This window comes from Xenopus tropicalis, chromosome 9, assembly GCF_000004195.4.
Source record: "Xenopus tropicalis strain Nigerian chromosome 9, UCB_Xtro_10.0, whole genome shotgun sequence".
NCBI lineage: Eukaryota > Metazoa > Chordata > Amphibia > Anura > Pipidae > Xenopus > Xenopus tropicalis.
The window spans coordinates 59,759,679-59,778,328 of record NC_030685.2 but is presented as its reverse complement, the minus strand read 5'-3'; the positions used below and the strand labels follow the sequence as shown (position 1 = coordinate 59,778,328).

At 41.1% G+C, this 18,650-nt stretch overlaps 1 protein-coding gene across 6 annotated transcripts in view; it reads right to left on the bottom strand.

Moving 5' to 3' along the window:
* agap1 (ArfGAP with GTPase domain, ankyrin repeat and PH domain 1) overlaps positions 1-18,650 on the bottom strand; it is a 242,127-nt gene that overhangs the window by 13,695 nt on the left and 209,782 nt on the right. For all 6 annotated transcript variants that reach the window (XM_004917871.4, XM_004917872.4, XM_002931998.5 and 3 more), the window contains 3 exons: positions 13,411-13,565; positions 12,226-12,316; positions 10,300-10,522 (listed from right to left, as the gene is read on the bottom strand). In XM_004917871.4, coding sequence (XP_004917928.1) covers positions 10,300-10,522; positions 12,226-12,316; positions 13,411-13,565 — 469 coding nt within the window. The remainder of the gene's footprint in view (positions 1-10,299; positions 10,523-12,225; positions 12,317-13,410; positions 13,566-18,650) is intronic.

Here is an 18,650-nt window from a genome sequence, read left to right as displayed (position 1 = left end):
CTAGGACCGATATCTGTTACATATCACTGCAAATATATGGCATGTACTATATTGTGTTACACATCTGAGAGGGACAATGGATGTAGAACTGAAACTGCCACTATACCAGCTCAGATACAGAAGACAGAGGTGGAAAGTGCCAGCATTAATGATCCCCTTTACCCTTACCTGGAATTCATGATACTCTATGGCAGCCATATGCTAAGTGCAATACTATATTTGAAGAATCCTAATTAAACCCGACCCCACATTCTTCTCATACCCCTTTCTCATTTTAGACTGCCACCGTAGCTCTAATGAACAGAGCCCTGTTTATCTCTTATACTTGATTAGTAGCTACAGGTTATATATGTACACTATTCAATTTTACAGTACTACGGAATATGTTGAAGCTTTATAAATAAATACTTACTTACAATCAACCATTATCCAAGCTGCTGAAGCACATACCTAGACAAAAATACCCTTGAGTTTTTGGTGCCTTTGGGTGGTAGCTGTTTTGTGTGTTCACTATTAGATAATAAATAGCCCCCTTTAGCCCCAAAGAATGTTGCTTCCATTTCATTTTCTGCCTTTTGTTGCACCCTTTCTCCCAATCTACTGTTGATGCAGAGCAGCACGGGCGGCTGCGAGGAATCTCTGCAGCATTACTGCGAGAGCAGGAAATTGGGCAGCTCGTTAGAGGAGCATAGAACCAATCAGGACAAAATTATGCAGTCATGTAAGAAATAATATCTATTAGGCTAATTTAATCAGCGCATACTTTACAGATGGATTAGAATGCAGAATCCAATTATATCAGACATTGCGGCTACACTGGACTTGCAGCCCCGCATATGGGAGCAGAGGACATGAAGGGTAGCAGAGGGGGTGAAAAACTGATGTGAGTTATGTGTAGGGGAAAAGGCAAAGCATTTAGTGATTGTACAACAATTAACCCCCTTTGCCATGACAAATTTACCCCGTAGACCTTTCCGTTGTCAAGGTAGAAGAAATACAGACCTTCATCTGTAGGATGATAAGTTTTTTGTGTGCACCAAGCTATTTGTAGAGGTTAATATATTTCATTGAGGTGGGGGGCACACTCTCAAAGGCAGGGCATAGCAGAGATGGAGTTAACCCTGGGCGCCAGAATCTGTGCTTATCAGGGTTGTTAAACCAGGGGACCTCTAGGCACCTTACAAATTACAAGAGCAGTTAAATCAACTGCTGGAAAGTTTGCTATGCACATTTTCGATCAATTGGACAGACGTCTGACAGGGCCCATACACAGGCAGATGGATATTCAGTCTAAAGGGGTCAAATCAGCAGCTTATATCTTTCCTTGTATGCCCACCTTAAAGCTGGCCATACACAAGCAGATTTTGTCACCACCCTGCAACTGATCATTTCAAGAAATGATTCTTCCATCAATGGTCAATAATATGAGGAGACTTTTGTTGTGTTGGCTGCAAGATCATACATTTATTAACCAATGCCTATCTGCTCCTTTGTTTACTTTCACATTTAACCCAACCCTTCAAAACAAAGGCATGCACAATGAATGTTTGTTTAACGTTGATGATCTGTTCCTCCCATCCACTGACTGATTTCATCATTCCATGACAAAAAATTTTAAACCTCTCCAATTGACTGTTGGGACAATGTGGTTGGAACAAAGAGCTGTAGAGTCTGGAGCAATTCTGGGTACCTGGAGTAGGCAAAAATGTACCAACTCCAACTCCTAATAAATTGAAATTGTAACGAAAAAAATGCATTATGTTACAATGTCCTATTTCACAGATAGTAATCATAAGAAAGTACTTCTCTGCTGTAAAAATAAAGCCCAGTGCATAGTGTGAAGTCCAGCTAAGCTATTATAACCTGTTTTCATCTTGTCTTTTGTTTAAACTTTAGGACATAGACGTAGACATAGATTTAGACCCAAACTTAATAAACAGTTTCCTTATTGATGTTGGCAGTGCCCGGCTTGGATGGCCAATAGGGTAGTACATGAACTTCCTAGCCAGTAGATCTTTGGTTTGTTCCCAAAAGCAGACACCATCTTCATATAGCTTTAAAATTGCTGAGCTTTGGCAGTAATGAAATACCTTGTATATTGTGTTCTTTCAATCAACATGAAAATACACTAGTATATTTAAAGTAATTAAAATATAATGTACTGCTACTCTGCACTGGTAAAAGTTTCATGTGTCATGTTTCATGTTAACTATAGTTATATAAATAAGCTGCTTTATGGCCATGGGGGCAGCCATTCAAGCTGGAAAAGAGAAAGAAAAGCACAGGTTACACAGCACATAACGGAAACACTGTAGAATACAATGTCAATCTATGTAACCCGTGCCTTTTCTCCATTTTCTTTTTCCAATTTGAATAACTACCTCAATTGGCTACAAATTAGTTTTGTTTATATAAACTATAGTAACGATTTGAAGCAAACACACAACTTTTAGCAGTGCAGGGCAATAGAACATAATATATTAATTATTGTTATACTCATTTTTTGGTGTTACTGTTCCTTTAAAAATAGAGGAGACAGAGTTGGAGGTACCATAAACTGAGGAGTCGAAATCAAAGGATTTATGTACCGACTCCACAGCCCTGTCGGAACGATCATAAATTTTATGATCGCTTGCACCCCATCAATGTAATGATAAGTAGACGATTTTATTGGATCTCCCTAAAATCATTAGTTTCACGCAATGAAATCTGCCATGTATGGCCACCTTAAAATGTTCTGGTTTATGGTGGTGAAAAAAACTGCTGCTTTGCGAACACTGGGCATATTTCACCCTGAAACACTTGTATGCATATTTTGGGCTAAATCCGGCCTGTGTCTGAAGAGAAGGTTATGGTAGGGGGCCAAATCAGCAGTGTCTCTGCTGGCTGGAAAACCTCTGTGTTACAATAACTCTATAACTATATAGCTATAACTCCATTTTGCATGTGGTAATTGGATGTTCAGAAAGATAAGGTTTAAATTGCCAAAAAGAGTGTTACTTTTTCACAATAAAAAAAAAAATGTACCATAAACTCCAATTTGGGGCTAATGCCACTTTTTTGAGCCCCACACTGACTGCAGTGGCCTGATGCTTATTTACATGCTTGCAGGGAACAGGACATTGTATTTGTATCAAGAAACCGATAAACAGGCACATTTAATTTTTTTGTAAGTAATTGGTCTCACTGTGTGTCCACCAAATGCAAAGGGTAAACTATCATATTCATTTTCCACACCGCTGGCCAGCAATGTAATAGGCTGCAAGTATGACGAGAGTGAAGGTGCACAGCAACATTTAGACTCCCAGAGTGGAAGGTGCTTTGTGCCAGGCTAAACCCAGTGCATGCTCTAGATCCCAACGTTTCCACGGAATCTAACGGATCTACTATTAGGAGGATCTCCTAAGGCTCGCAGTGCAGGGCAGAGATACAGCTGCTCTTACAATATGCAGAGTGGCCACCAGATGGCTCCAAATTCATTATTCTCTGAGCAGAATTTAACATCATAAATTCCCTGCTGCAAAGACATGTGATTTATACCTTGTATGTAGGAATACCTGCCCCACCAACACCGTCCAGTTTGACTTTTTTCTAATAATTGTTTAGAATGTAAGTCTTGCATCTGAAACTCTAGTGCTCTTTTCTTAAAACTACAACTCCCAGTACCCAGCTGCAATTTACATCAATAACATTTTCTACACTAATATATTTAACTTATTTTCTCCCATCACATAGATGTTTCCCTAAAATCTCCAAATATCTATGTGGTTAAACACATTTTAACACCAGCGTGTAATGATAACAAGTGTTATGGTGTCGAACTCCCATGGTTATCCTGCATGTCCTAATGCTCTTTAGGGACAATGCAACCTGCAGTCCTTAAGTTAGGTCATTCCTGCAAAAACTGCCTCAAAATAAGAATGTTACAGCAAACTATGATCCCATTCATCCCTAAATGAGGGACAACAGCATAAATCTATGTGGTCTCCAGGCTTCCATGGCTCCCTATAAATAGCTTTAAATGAAAATATTGCTTTTCAGAGCCCTTAGGCTTTATCTGAAAGAGGCAGGTATATCTGCACGGTTCTATGTTCTAGAATGGAGAATCGGTTAGATAACTCTCAATGACTGCAGCCAACAGCTTGTGTGGGATACTTTAAAACATAGTTCAGTAACACACAGATCCAAAGGATAAATATATGTGATGGCCTGAAACTATGCTATGAGGAGTGAAATGTCAATAAATGCCATTTCTAAACACCTAATGGCACTATTCTCTGCCCTCTCCCTAGACTTGCCCCATCAGCTCTGCATGCTCTGCTTGTATTTGCCCCAGGAACAAAAGAGCTTCCCATATAGCAAGTGTGGAGCAATGGGCCTGTGAAAGGCAAAATCCCAGTGCCTCATTAAAAGTCCTGATTGTCACAGTTGGAATGGTAGATCAGAGGTGATTAATTCAATTAGCTGCCACTGGAATAAAAAAAAAAATAGAGAGTTTAATTCTCCAAGAAGTGAGAGAGGCCTGGGGGTTCAGTGCCTTCCTGGAGGTGCACAGCATGTTAAAGGCTCTCAGTTCATGCAGCAAGCGAAGGGAGCTCTTTAGATTACAAGGTAATGTAACTAGCTAAACGCTCACATGTCCATTTGCGCTCTCTACAGCATGGCAGCACACTGCCTTAAATGCCTCTTTATGAGTTCCAGATGATTATCCATCCAGCATTCATACCAATCCAACTGGCTTGCTCTCTTCTGTGCATTGCAAGGTGTGATCTCCGGGGTACGGCACAATATCATTTAAATGTAAATGTGAGGTATGAATGCAGAGTGCTCTACACAGATAGGACAAACGCTCACACAGATGCAATGGCTTTCTCTATACCAGGGACAGTGCTACACCAAACATTTAGAATTTCACTCTATTCCCATGTCTGGAGATGCTGCCTTCAGGGCCGTGTAAGCCAGGGTTGGCCTAAGCCTGTATAAAGCTATTCTATACCACGCCCACCATACATTACCTGCTCCCCCCTGCTGAATTGTCATGCCTGCACTGCCACAGCAAATAAAGGGTTATGGCATGACATCTTCTTTATGGGCATATCCCTTACATCCAGCCTCTCACATGCGGGGGCATTTCTCATTATGGACACTGTGCAGAATTAATCAAGGTGAAAATTGCAATCAATCTCCAGCTGAGAGCAGAGGATGGCACACCGTGCCCACGTGGTAATGAGAGAGGGAGCCTCGGAGAAGTGGTTCTCTGTCTGTGCAAATTGACCCTGCGGCAGACAGCCACGTGACCCAAGATGTTGTAAAACTGCAACTCTCTGAGCCCAGCTAAAGAGAAGATTTGGGGGCTGAAATTCAGCAGCAGCAGGGCATGATAATAATGGACAAGTGGCAGGAGTGCTGCACTAAGGTTGGCATGAAGCAACAGTTTCAGAAAAGCCTCAGTAAATGGGTGGTAAAGAAAACCCTACAAAGCATAAATCTATGCTGGTGTGGGGCATTCAAAGCAAAGCCAGTGCAGGACTGGGACAAGGGGACAGTGACAGCATGATGTAATCTGTTGCCTAAAATCAATCTGTTGCCCTTTATGACTTTATGACACAACACCCAATTCCCATTCCAAATACAGAGCCGATCAGGCATGCTCACCATACAAACATCTAGTAGGACAATGGGCGATACTACCCATCTTTTGCAGCCAATGCATAGTGCAAAATAATTTGCTGCCCCAAGCAGATCTAAAATTGAAGAAATGGGGCCCCTGTGACTGTTGGAATACATTTCCCACTGTTCCTGATTTCTGAGTTTATTTATCCCTGGAAAAGAAAATGTAACATTAACCATTTCATTAAACTAATTAATTTAAGATAAAATGCCATTTTTGCTTTGGCAGGGGAAATGGGATAGGGTAAAATCTACACACCTGGAATTTAAACAGCACTGAACCCACTGAAACAGCCTTTGAACACCTCTATCCTCAGATGGCCTCACCCCATGTGTGTAAGCAAGGGGTTAACAGGGTGAGACTTCCCCTGCCCCACTCAGCATCTGCTGCCCCTAGAGAATCCAGATGTCCAAACTTTATTGGCAGCAAAATGTCAGATCTGTGCGACAAGCACACGGGCAACAATCACATGAAATCACGCCAACACGCGTGACACATGGCACAGGCAAAGCTTCCTCAGCTGAGCATGGCACTGAGGGCACGCTGATCCGGCACAGTCTGTCTGACTCTAATACACCTTGAGTTGCAATTAGTGGCCCTGTCATTTTCGGCCGCTGCTGCCAATTAATTAAGCCTGTCAAACGGAAAAACCGCAGCACTCACAAGATAATTAATATTGGGAGAGACGCAGCAGCTCGGAGCTGAGAGAACTTCCCCAGGAGAAGAGAGAGGGGGAAAGACAAACAGAAAAACAGGGAGAGAGGGGTGGGGGCAGCCGTGTAATGGTGACAACGAGTAAGCAGAGGCCAAGATAAAAAAAAAACAAACGATATATAGAAAGGACGAATCTCTGTGATGGGCAATTGGCAACAGTCTAGATGTTGCTGAACTGCAAGAACCCACAGCACATTACAAATATTAAGGTGCCATGACAGAAACTGCAGTGAATGATTCTCAGGCTCATTACTGGGGATGATGGGAGTTGTAGTAGCATAGTATCATAAAGAGCAAGAATCACCAGTGAAGCAGAGAAAGGCAGCAAGGGGAAGATACTAATGTGCATGGTAAGCAGAGTTTATGGAGGAGGCAATGTGAGACTGGAGAAAGAAACAAGAAGACTAACGAAGAGAATGACACCAGCAAACTGGCAGACAAGAAAGTTAAACTGCCCTTGTTCTAATTGTTAAATTTGATGGTCCGTGGAGGGGGGAGCGTGCGCTCTGATTAAAACCTCCCCACGAGCCCGGCAGCCTCTCACAGTCTGGGCAGCTGCAGTGTCAGAGCTGGGGAGCGTATTCATATCATTAAGCCCCAGAGAACTTAATTGAAAGAAGAGCCAGGCCTGGACCTTGACACGCAGGAGGTCAGAGTAATTGCTGCCGGACATATTTAACATTAAGATAATCAGCCTATTAATTACCCTTTGGATCATTAAATCAGCCAGTTGCAAAATGAAATTCCTGCCTCTATTACTCAGCTGAGAGACCACAGGGCCTCCACTCACCATCTATCAGTGTGAGGCCGAGCCAGGCAGGAAGAAAGGGGGGAGAGCCTGCAGAGAAGGGGAGAGAGCAGCAAGACTTGTACAGGCATAGGGACCCAAAGGGGGCAAACAAATATGGAAAAACCTCAGTAAAAGGAAAGCATGAGGGCACGGAGGAAAGGCATTCAGAATTGGCTCAAACTATGTACAGAGATAGGCACGTTAGTAACAAATACACTCAACTTGTAAAAATGTGGACCTCATACGGCTGAATACAGAGTGTTAAATGCACTGCCAGCCAAGAGGTGGCACTTGGACCAGAGAGTGAAGATCACAGCCAGCCATGAGGTCCTGATTACAGCAAGTTAACGAGGTGAGGTGACCCTGGCTGGCAGAGACGGGAGCCAGGGTAAGTAAATAGGGGAGGGCAGGCGTGCGGTGGGGGGGTAGTGGGGGTTGCTGCCTGCTCTCCACTTAGCAGGATAATAAAGGAAATCATCCTTGATTATCAGTGCTAATTTGGACACTGCCGGTAGCTTGTTATGCGAGCTCTGAGTAGCATTTAATTAATTCAATTGCTTGTTAATGGGGGAAGTGACATGTGGGGAGCAGATGGGTCTGTGGGTCAGAGCTGCACAGACTATTGTCCTGCCATTGCTACACCCTCCCTCTGCACACATCCTACCCTACATCCCCTCACTTAAAAATGAGGGATACACATTCACCACATGGGAGAGATTTTACCCTTCCATCACTGTATGCAGCTACTGGTTGGATCACAGTACAGCACTGGTTGGATTGCCAGCTCTCTGCACAAGAGAGACAGACTGTAGATACGGTAAAGCCCCTGTTCTCCTATAACCACCCCACTTAGCAACAGGTGTGCATGGTTTTAAAAAAATGACTATTCTCACCATGATAAATATGTTGCTTTTTTTTAGTTTTTATTTCGGAATCTGCTAGAGACATAGATAATCTCATCACATCCTGCATCAACATTTACTGTGAAGGATTTTATTGTCGTTTTTTCTGTACATAGCAATATACGCTGATTTGATTCACTCGTTTAAAACTAAACTAATTTTGTTTGAATGACATAAGTAAAACATTTCCATTTAGTGTAAATGCCACATGTTCAAAGTCATAGAGGAGTTCCATGGCCACAAACAGGGGCAAGTTGGTTTATAGATCAAAGAACCTCAAGTGATTTAGAATATCCTTATAATTTCAAGTAAGGGGTGCACAGCATTATTTATCTCTATACTGTGTATGGATGTGAGTGGGTGCAATGGTAAACGAAATGATCCTCCATCATGTTCAACAAACAGCGCACCCTAGTGGCTAAACTAACATGCAAGCATAATGACTTTTCAGCTCAATAAGTGTCTCACAGATACTTGTTCAGAACTGGTCAGTACTGTGTCCCTCAAGGCTCCTTGTAGTAATGTCACAGTTACAATATGGCATGACCTGGTGCTGATCACTCCTCGTTTTAATCACTGGAAATCACCATTTAACTGTAGAACAGGGAACAATTGTTGCCCAAAAGTGCAGAAAGGTTCATTTTCAGGACTCATAATGACTCCTCTGTTTCCATATAAGCACCCCTTCACATTGAATGATCATTCTGGACGCTCTGTTATTTTTTCCCATGAAAAGTCATGGCAAACAAATTCCCATACAATTGTGATATAACAACAAACAAAACAAATAAGTATACTTACTGATTTGCATATACATTTTTTTGCCTATTTCTAATTCCTTTTTAATAGAATCCTTAGTCATGCACCCTTTATTACAAACTGCTATAAGGAAAACAATACCACGTTAAAGGTCAGTTATATTGTGCCCTTCATTATACTCCCAGTCTGAATGGGGAGCTATTTGTTGGCCATCTACAGAGTTTGCTTAATCTATTCCTAAATACAATAGCTGTTGCCCTTTGAACTACACAGTTTTTCTCCTGCAGTTCTAATGTTACTCTCACCTTAAAGAAACAGTTCAGTGTAAAAATAAAACTGGGTAAAATAGATAGACTGTGCAAAATAAAAAATATTTCAAATATAGTTAGGCAAAAATGTAATCTATAAAAACTGGAGTGAGCAAATGTCTAACATAATGGCCAGAACATTACATACTGCTTTCAGCCCTCTAACCTCTTAGTTAGTCAGTAACTTTAAGGGGGGGGGGGGGGGCACATGGGACATAGTTGTTCAGTTTGTGAGAATGCAGGTCAGATTCAAGCGCAAACTAACTGAACAGTTATGCCCCCATATGGCCTCCCTCAAGTCACTGATTGGTTACTGATTCCTATTAGCTTAGAGAGCTGTAATGAAGGAAGTAGTGTTATAGTAGTGGCTATAATGTTAGACATCCACTCACTTCAGCCTTTATAAATTATACATTTTTTTGCTAACTAACTATATTGAAAGCATTTTTTATTTTGCACAATCTATTTTACCCAGTTTTATTTTTACACTGAACTGTTCCTTTAGGGCTCTGGTACACGGGGAGATTAGTCGCCCGCGGCAAAACTCCCTGCTCGCGGGCGACTAATCTCCCCGAGTTGCCTTCCCTCTGCCATCCCACCGGCGAACATGTAAGTCGCCGGCGGGATGGCAGACGCGGCGGCGCGATTTCGCGCAAATCGCCGAAAAAGACTCGCGAGTCTTTTTCGGCGATTTCCCGAAATCGCGCCGCCGCGTCTGCCATCCCGCCGGCGACTTACATGTTCGCCGGTGGGATGGCAGAGGGAAGGCAACTCGGGGAGATTAGTCGCCCGCGAGCAGGGAGTTTTGCCGCGGGCGACTAATCTCCCCGTGTACCAGAGCCCTTAAAGGCCTTTGGAACAAGAAGGCTTTGTCTGCCCCTGTCCTCAGGTGGGGAACAGTAGTGGACAAAATGCCCTCTACACCTGTCATTTCTCTGAATGGCAAGCACCCTATTAAAAAGCACAAGGGGCAGTTGTAGGCAAACCTTGGTTCCAAAACAAGGCCTGCCTGTCACACTCATTACTGGTCAAAACCTTTTGTATCATATATATCACATATGTAGCACACATATACAACTCTTAGAAGTATCTAAGATCTTAGTTTTTACAATTCATTAGACTGTTTGTACACACAATACATGTACAGACACTGACCTTGGGCTCTCCGAACATGGCTTTACATGCCCTTGGCTGCTCCCTTCCCACACACTGTTGGCCAGCTCATTTCCGATGGCTGACATCACTTTAATTAGTTCTGGAGGCCAGTCGTCCAGATCCAGGGAACGGACACGGGAAAGGTGAGTACCAAGGTTACGGTGGATCCCAGAACATTCAATGCACATGAGGGCACCCAGGTTCAGACTGGCCCAATCTGGGTCTATTGGAGAAAAGTATAAGCGGTAAGAAGCAGCAAGGTAAAGTTATAAATCTTAAACTAATAAATAATTATCCACTACATCAGTGTTTGCAGGAATAGGTACAAGGTTCCTATGTATTTTTGTGTTTTATCACAAAAAAGATTCTGCTGTACTGACCACATCCCCCTCCACACATTAATTTCAAGTACTGTTATGGCCTCTTTGATTTACATGTCTCAGTGAAGATATTTATATTATTTTGCCAGTGTGGATCCATCTTGCTCAGTCATATTTATTTTAATTTAATGATAAACTTTAGCCATTTGTTTTTATGTAGCTGATATTTATTTTGGATATAATCATTTAAACTAGAAATATGTATACATAATAACTAGAGAATGTATAAATTTTGCAAGATTGGTTTTCAAAAAATGTTCCTATTACTGAGTGTTGTTAAATTAAACAATCAATAAAAATGTAATTACAATAAATAAAGTAGTGAGTAATAAGTATTAAGCAATGACGAGAAGAATCCTTGAGGTGTGGGAATTATGCAGGTGTTGGATAGGAGTGTTCAGCTGTGTGCACACCACTCACCGGGGCAATAAGGAATGGTGTGCATGAGGAACAATGACACTGTGTATGCTTAATATCGGTACAGAAAGGAATGGTGGAGGAGAGTTCTGGGGGACTCACAATTCAGTAATGGCGTGAGACAGACACGTATGTAGTAAACAGGACTGATATTAGGAGAGCCGGGACAAATCTAAAGGGCGCCCTAGGCAAGCCCCCGGCCCTGACTGCTCTGAGTGATGAGTGGGATCTCAACTGGTGTGGCAGCTGAAATGATATAAAGCCAAACTACGGGTAAACAGGTAGATGACGTACGTGCATAGTAAACCACCCCCCTCCCAGTAGTGCCACAGGGGTCTTCTGCCTACCCCTAGTACCTTCCCTGAATATTGGGAAAGTTGTGGGACCTTTTTACCATAAGAATTTGGAAAAAGTGCACACCAGATACTACGACAGTGAGGAACAATTTGTACTGGGTGTGTGTAAGGGCTGTGTTTGATTAGTTAATTGTGGGGGCAATAAGAATGCTTCTATCTGCCATGGATCACTTCCTATTCACAGTCAGGCAGTGCCACTGTCTGACGGCGCCCACGATTAATGAATTAAATCATGGTAGCATGAGGTCTCATGCAGTAAGCACCTGCGCAGGACAAATGCACTGCTTTCCTATCAAGGGAATAGGATGTTCCCGTAATGTGGTGGGTAGCAGCAGTCAGAACACTGTGTGCCATAGTCCTAAGTGATGCAGCAATAAAACAAATAACAAATATGGAATAGCTCACTTTTACTGCTACCTTCTTTTGGATGACCACCAATGCATTACTCTTTTTCCCATTCTTGAGATAAATCTGCAATTTAACCATTTTAGTTTCTTTTTTTTAGCCATTTAATCTATAATTATCATATTTAATTTCTTTAAATTATGTGAGAGATGTGCTTTCTGATAGATCCACACCAGGAATACACTACTTTTTGGTCCCAACACTGCCATGCTAGATCAGAACCAGTTTGCCCCTTAAGTCTTTGTGCTCCAAGTGTCACAGTGTGTTAACTGGAGGGAAAAGGCGCATGTGCACAAATACATGTATTTGTTTGGGTTACGGGGGAAGTTCTAAGTACATTCTTGGTATAGTCAAATGTATATGCTTACTTTGTGCATCACAGTCCACACAGTGCGAGTTTCCTGGCAGATTTCGGATCGACTGTAGTGCTAAAGCTTCATTCTGGCTGGTGAGCCGGGACTAAAAAAGAGAGAAATCTAAATATTTAATACGGGACTATGAATCAAAGTTTGCAGGATGTGTACATTAGGAAATAAAGTGAATCTTAAAGATTTTAAGCCCTTTTGGTTGCTTTGTATGTAATTCTGTATATCAAATGTATAAAACCCATTTAGTGTGCAGCGCTGTAATATACTGTACTAAATTAATACCAGATCTAGCAACCCACACAGCATCCAATCATACTTCTGCTTTTAAACAGGTGACCACTAAGTGTTAAATGCAAATTGCCAGCTATGGGTCACGAGAACTGGTCCAAAACCTTGCCCCATTTATAAAATTACCCTCCTAAGTGTAAATGGATGACAGTAGATTAGAATAATGGTACACAGATGTTTTGTCGCTGGAGCTAAACCATCTCCAGCATGGGCAACCAATGTCCGAAAATCCCTTTCTACTGAAGCTAGTGGGAATCACTGCCACTGAAGCTGGTTATTTATGAAGGATGCATTTTCTAGAATTAACTTGTACCATAAGTGTGTCATTGCCCTTTGTGTTTATGCCTGGCAGTGATGGATAACGGTAGGCAACAGCAAAGAATGCATATGCCACTTTTGACTAAGTTGGAAGCCTATTGGCTTGTCCCTGGAAACAAAACTAGTGCCTCCCTGATTGACATATTATCAGCGTTCCTTTTGATATCAAATTAGATATTAGTCTTTAGCCAGGCATCTGATTCAAGCCAAGTATCTATTTCAAACCATGTCTTTAATTCACAAAGAAGTATAGTTGCCTTGAAGGCGCTTTCCCACATTTAGGAAGATGCACATTCAAACAGAAAATAATTAAAGTAAGCATGTATGTGTTTTAAGCAGCGTATGCCTGTGGAAGAACAACAAATTGATCTTATTTTATGTAATATTCATATCTCACTCTGCTGATAACAGATGATTAGTGAGTTAAAACGTTGTGATAAAACTGCTCACAGAAGAAGGCATATAAAGGGTGAATAGGGTATGGTGCAAAGGTAATATCCATTAAACTTATAATAATAATGGTATAATGTGAAAGAAAGCATAAGAGATACATGGCACTGCACAGTATCAAGGCCTTACCTTGTTCTTGCTGCTTTCGCAGGACTGTAAGCTGGCCAAGATCTGACTCTCTATGGCCTGTACCCATGCATCCCTCTCCTCATAGCTTGTAGCTTCAAAGTGCCAGCTCTGACTTGTAAGGGATACGATAATAAACTCAAAGTTCTCCTCTTGTTCTGCAATAGATTCAAATAAATAGAAAGGCTGCACATCAGTAACAAAGCCAAAACACTACAGACACAAATTGCCAGTGGTGGTTTGCTTTTTATATATTTGCTATGAGCAACTCTACTGCCGTAGAACGCAGTATATAAGCAGATAACTTATCAAACAAAGAAACTCTTAATAAATACTACAATATTAGGTATCTTAGGTTATCTATCCAGTAAATTCATCGTAAGTACAGCTGAGGCCTACATCTCACAAGCCATAACAAAAAGAAGATCCAAAATAAAGGGGCTACGAGAGAACCAGAACATACAATATTAAATATAAGTATATACAGGTATATTATGTTTATGGGTGTTTGTCATTTTATATGTTTGAGGGCCATATTATGGTGAAATAATGGTGTGACCAAAAAAATTCTATGGAACCCTTTCAGTACACTAAAGACTATAAAAATCCTTTGGGCCCCTACTACATATCACTAGATAGGATCCATTAATTTGCCATGTGTGGAATATTTTACACTCAGGGGCAGATTTATTATGCTGTGCAAAAAATGGTGACAAAAATGGCCACAAATCGGCAGGCTTCGGCATGTAAAAAAACAGTGTAAAATAGTCATAACTTTTTTGCTGGTGTTCAGACGGCAAACATTTTTTTTTACACAGCTTTTTACACAACATAATAAATAGGCCCCCTAAAGAATAAATAAACCTTTTTTTTCTATTATTAAAATTACTCTAAACAGCTTCCCAGAATTGCCTACCTTTGTCCCTCTGTTCTTTCTGACCTGGTTGCTGAGTTACAAGCTGATCGATTCCTCTCCTTCCTTGTTTAGAGTGAAGCTCCGCCCCTACTTCTTTTACTCCGACAACTCTAGTCAAAGTGGAGAGCCCTCCTGCGCATGCTTGGAGGCAGCATGAGCCAGTCTGTACATTAGCATGGTTTTTTTTTCTTGATGAGAGACCTGAACAGGAATTGGGGGCGGGGCTTCACTCTGAACAAGGAATGAAAGGAATGGAGCAGCTTGTAACTGAGGAACCATGTTTATATGTTACTCTGTATGTCCAATGTATGAAACCCGCTTATTGTACAGCGCTGCGGAATATGTTGGCGCTTTATAAATAAATGTTAATAATAATAATAATCTCATGAACCTGTATGAGAATCTCTCTCTACTTGCTCAGGTTGGGGCAAATTGTGGGCAGTTGTGGCACTTCATTATTAGTAATTCTGACACATTGACACAAGGCATAAATTTAAAGAGGTTCAAACTTAAAAACAAGAAGAATTTTTTCCAAACCCAGTGGGTGAGCATGGAACGGTACTAAGCACATAGTATCTGGGTTAAAGCATGCAGTGAGCTTTTTCATCCAGCATAGTGATGTACAATGCTGTCTTTTCAAAGAATAATTTTATAAATCAAAATAAATCATAGGTGTGTCACTGGAATATTCTGGAATAACTAGCAGATGACAAAACAGGATGGCGAGAGCAAATATGGTTTAGCATGCTCAGTGGGTACTGCTCTTCAACAAAACAGCATGTTTTTAATGTAGGTGAAACCAAAGCTCCATAAAATATGAGGATGAACCATATGAAATGGGCTGCTGTACAAGACAAAGTACAGAAGCCCCATCCTTCTGAAGGTCTCGTAAGCACACTGTTGGTGACACACCCAGCATGCAGAGAGTGTGCTGATCAACACTTCACTTGCCAACATCTGCATTGCACTACTCTGGCCAACCTCACACTCAGCTAGGTAAATCTAGGTTAATCTCTCACTCCCTGCATGACTGATCACAGGCATTCTACATTACCCCCTTGCCTGTATAAAAAGGCATGAAGAGAGACATTACTTATCATGTGCAAGATGAGTGTGGACAGTAACAGCTGTTTATGCAACATGGAATAGACTGGCTTAACCAAAAGTAAAGGATGGAGAATTTTCATTATATTTAAGGCTATGATGTTTTTGCCACTTACAATAGAGGTTATGATACCTTTACTGATTAAGAATATTGTCTCACTCATAATAATATCCTCATGCCATAAGTCTTTTATACCTCAGTCTCCAGAAGTATGTTCCTCATCTTTCCTGTTTTGAATGGTTCTATTCAATATCCGGCTCTGTTCTTGCAGCAATAACTTTAGAACAAAATGAATTCTACTCGACAGCCGCTAAGGGAATTTCTTATTTAACCTATCTGTGCCCCAACACACAATCCCTGCTTAGTTGACCTGCCTCCCTAATCTGGCAGCTACTACTTAACTTGGACTTTGTTTCTCTACACAGTTACTTCTCTACCTATACTACCCCTCTTAAAGCCAATATGTCATTAAAACTACCTGTCTCCCTACAATGGCAGTCTTCATTCAACCTACCTGTCTCCCTACATTACCAGTCCCCACTTAGCTGACCTTCTCAATGCCAGTGCTGATTCAACATGTCTCTCCTGTGTAGATAGTCAACACTCAACGTACTTATATCAATACAACACTTACCTTACTTTCCTCAATACACACTGCCAGCCCACACTCAACTTGCCCCTATCCCTACACTCGCTTTCCCCATTCTACCCACTTGTTCCCACACATTGATATTCCCTATTCAACTAACATTTTTACCTACAATGACAATCCCCACTCAACTGACCTACCTACCTACTATGTTTGTGCTCTGCTTTTCACCATCCTACTGGCTATTAGATTTTGGGGAAATACAGTAAACATTTTCAAACATGAGGCATATAAAGATTGGCCTTGACCTTTCATTATCTCTATTTTACTTTGGGCAAAAAGACGAACTGCTAAAATCAGAGTAGCTCAGTGCAGTGTATAAATGGCACTAAGAACATCAGACTGCAAGGGTTAAATGGATAGCAATCTCCTTCCCAATGCATTGCACAAGTGTTGCCTGAAAATATTTGGGCTCGTATCGTTCTATTTATGTTGTACAGGTATGGGATTTCTTTTATCCAGAAAGTTACAAATTAAAGAAAGATCATCTCCCATAGACTCCATTATAAGCTAATCATTTCAATTTTTTAAAAGTATTTCCTTTTTCTCTGTAATAATGAAACAGCACTTTGTACTTGAGCCTACTATATAATTAATCCTTACTGGAGGCAAAACAATCCTATTGTGTTTATTTAATATTTAAATGATTTTTTTTAGCAGACGTAAGGAACGGAGATCCAAATTATGGAAAAATAGTTTATCCGGAAAACCCTAGGTCCCAAGCATTTTGGATAACAGGTCCTATAAATGTACTTTTCTTTCCTGTTCTGAGTGTCGCATGTCGCATGTCTTTATATATGTATATTCATTTTCAGATTATTATCAGTGCAAAATTTTAAAGTTTATAATAAATGGCCTTGTTGAGTGAAAGAATATATTTTACACATTGTTGCAATTTTTCTACTCTTTATAGTCTTAGGGTTTTCTCTCGTAGACGAGCCCTGTGATTTCCTTTATTACAATTACCATACAATTTAGTGCCCATTTGATGTTCCTCTTGATACTGCTGGAAGTGTCATGTAATAATAGACATACACAGTGCTGCGTCTATCAGCTCTGACAGGAGCCCTACGGGAAATGGCGACTAATTAAAGGAAGGGTCTGAGGGGTGTGTACAAGGTACAGCGGCACAATGTCACACTGTGACTTACCAATATTTGCTGTCATCCTATACTGTCAGGGACAACTCATTGACAAGCAGGCTATCATACACAAACAGTGCAAGGGGCATTTCAGCGGAAGAGGTTCATTTAATTTAGCTACTCTAGCGCACTGGGCTACAGCAAGCACGGGGTTAATAGACAAGAAGGCAGAGCAGGAAATCTTAAATAAATAAAAATCCAATCTTTTATTAAGCAGAAACCGGCGTGACGCATCCCCCAGCCGGGATCCAGCAAGTCAATTTGTGACCCCTGACCTCCACGACCTTTAACGAAACGGCAGCCTGCGCATGCAAATGGCGTCCGCCATGAGAGCAGCGGGGGAGAGGTGGGGGGGAGGGCGGCAGCGCTCGGGAATGAGAGAGAAGCGGGAGAGTGGAGTAGGGAAAGGGGGAAAAAAAACAAAAAACAAATTAAAAAGCTGTTACTTAAATGTCACAGAACACAATTGTTTTTGGCTACAGATCATTACACCTGATACGAACACATTACACACATACACAAGTATATATATTTATTTATATATATAAATGTATATTTATATACATGATGAAGTGGTAATGACCGGGGAGAAGGTCCCCATGCCCCATATGGATCACAAATAAATTAGAGTTTGCCCTGAATTGCCTTAACTCTTTGTGTGTTTGTGCATGGGAGATGCTTGCCTGCCCTAGCCATATAGACTTTGGAAAGCCCGCTAGCTTTAAAACAAAACAACAAAATAAAAAAAAAAGCAATTTTGCCTTAATTTCTTTGACAAAAAAAAAAAAAAAAAAAGAAATGGCATTAAGCAGCAACATTGACAATGACTCCAATCCAGTGCATTTTTACTGCAGCTGAATGATGCATGCCTTTAAGGGACACTTACTGTACTCCCTGTTCTTAAGCAGCAATCACTTTTTCTGTGAATATTCAGGATTTAAAATAGAAATGGCACAATGCAACTACCTTATCTACCTACCTTGTCTGTGAAGGTGTCATTATTAGCCGGACTGGAAGTGGCCATACTGATTTCACAGTGGCCATCTCCCATCTTTCATATATAAAAAATATATTGGAACACTTTTTTTTGTTTTATACAATTGTCTGCTAACAGGGTCCCCAACTACATAGGCACCCCTATTTCTTATAGATATGTAATTTAATTTAAACACTTGAGATGAGAGAGTTCCGCCTTAAGGCATTTACAGATGGGCAGACCGCCGGTTCCAGCTGCAGAGTGTCCCGATGCAGTTTGTTCTATTGCGCAGCACAGGTGGAACGCAAGGCAAATCATCCGTCTGTAGATGCACAAAGGCAAAAGTTCCTCTTTCATTTGAAAGTCAAGCACAGGAAGAGTTCAATAGAAAACCTGTAGCTTTTGCTTGGCAAACTAGAGAAAATAAAACAGGTTTATATAAGCAAAGACAAAAC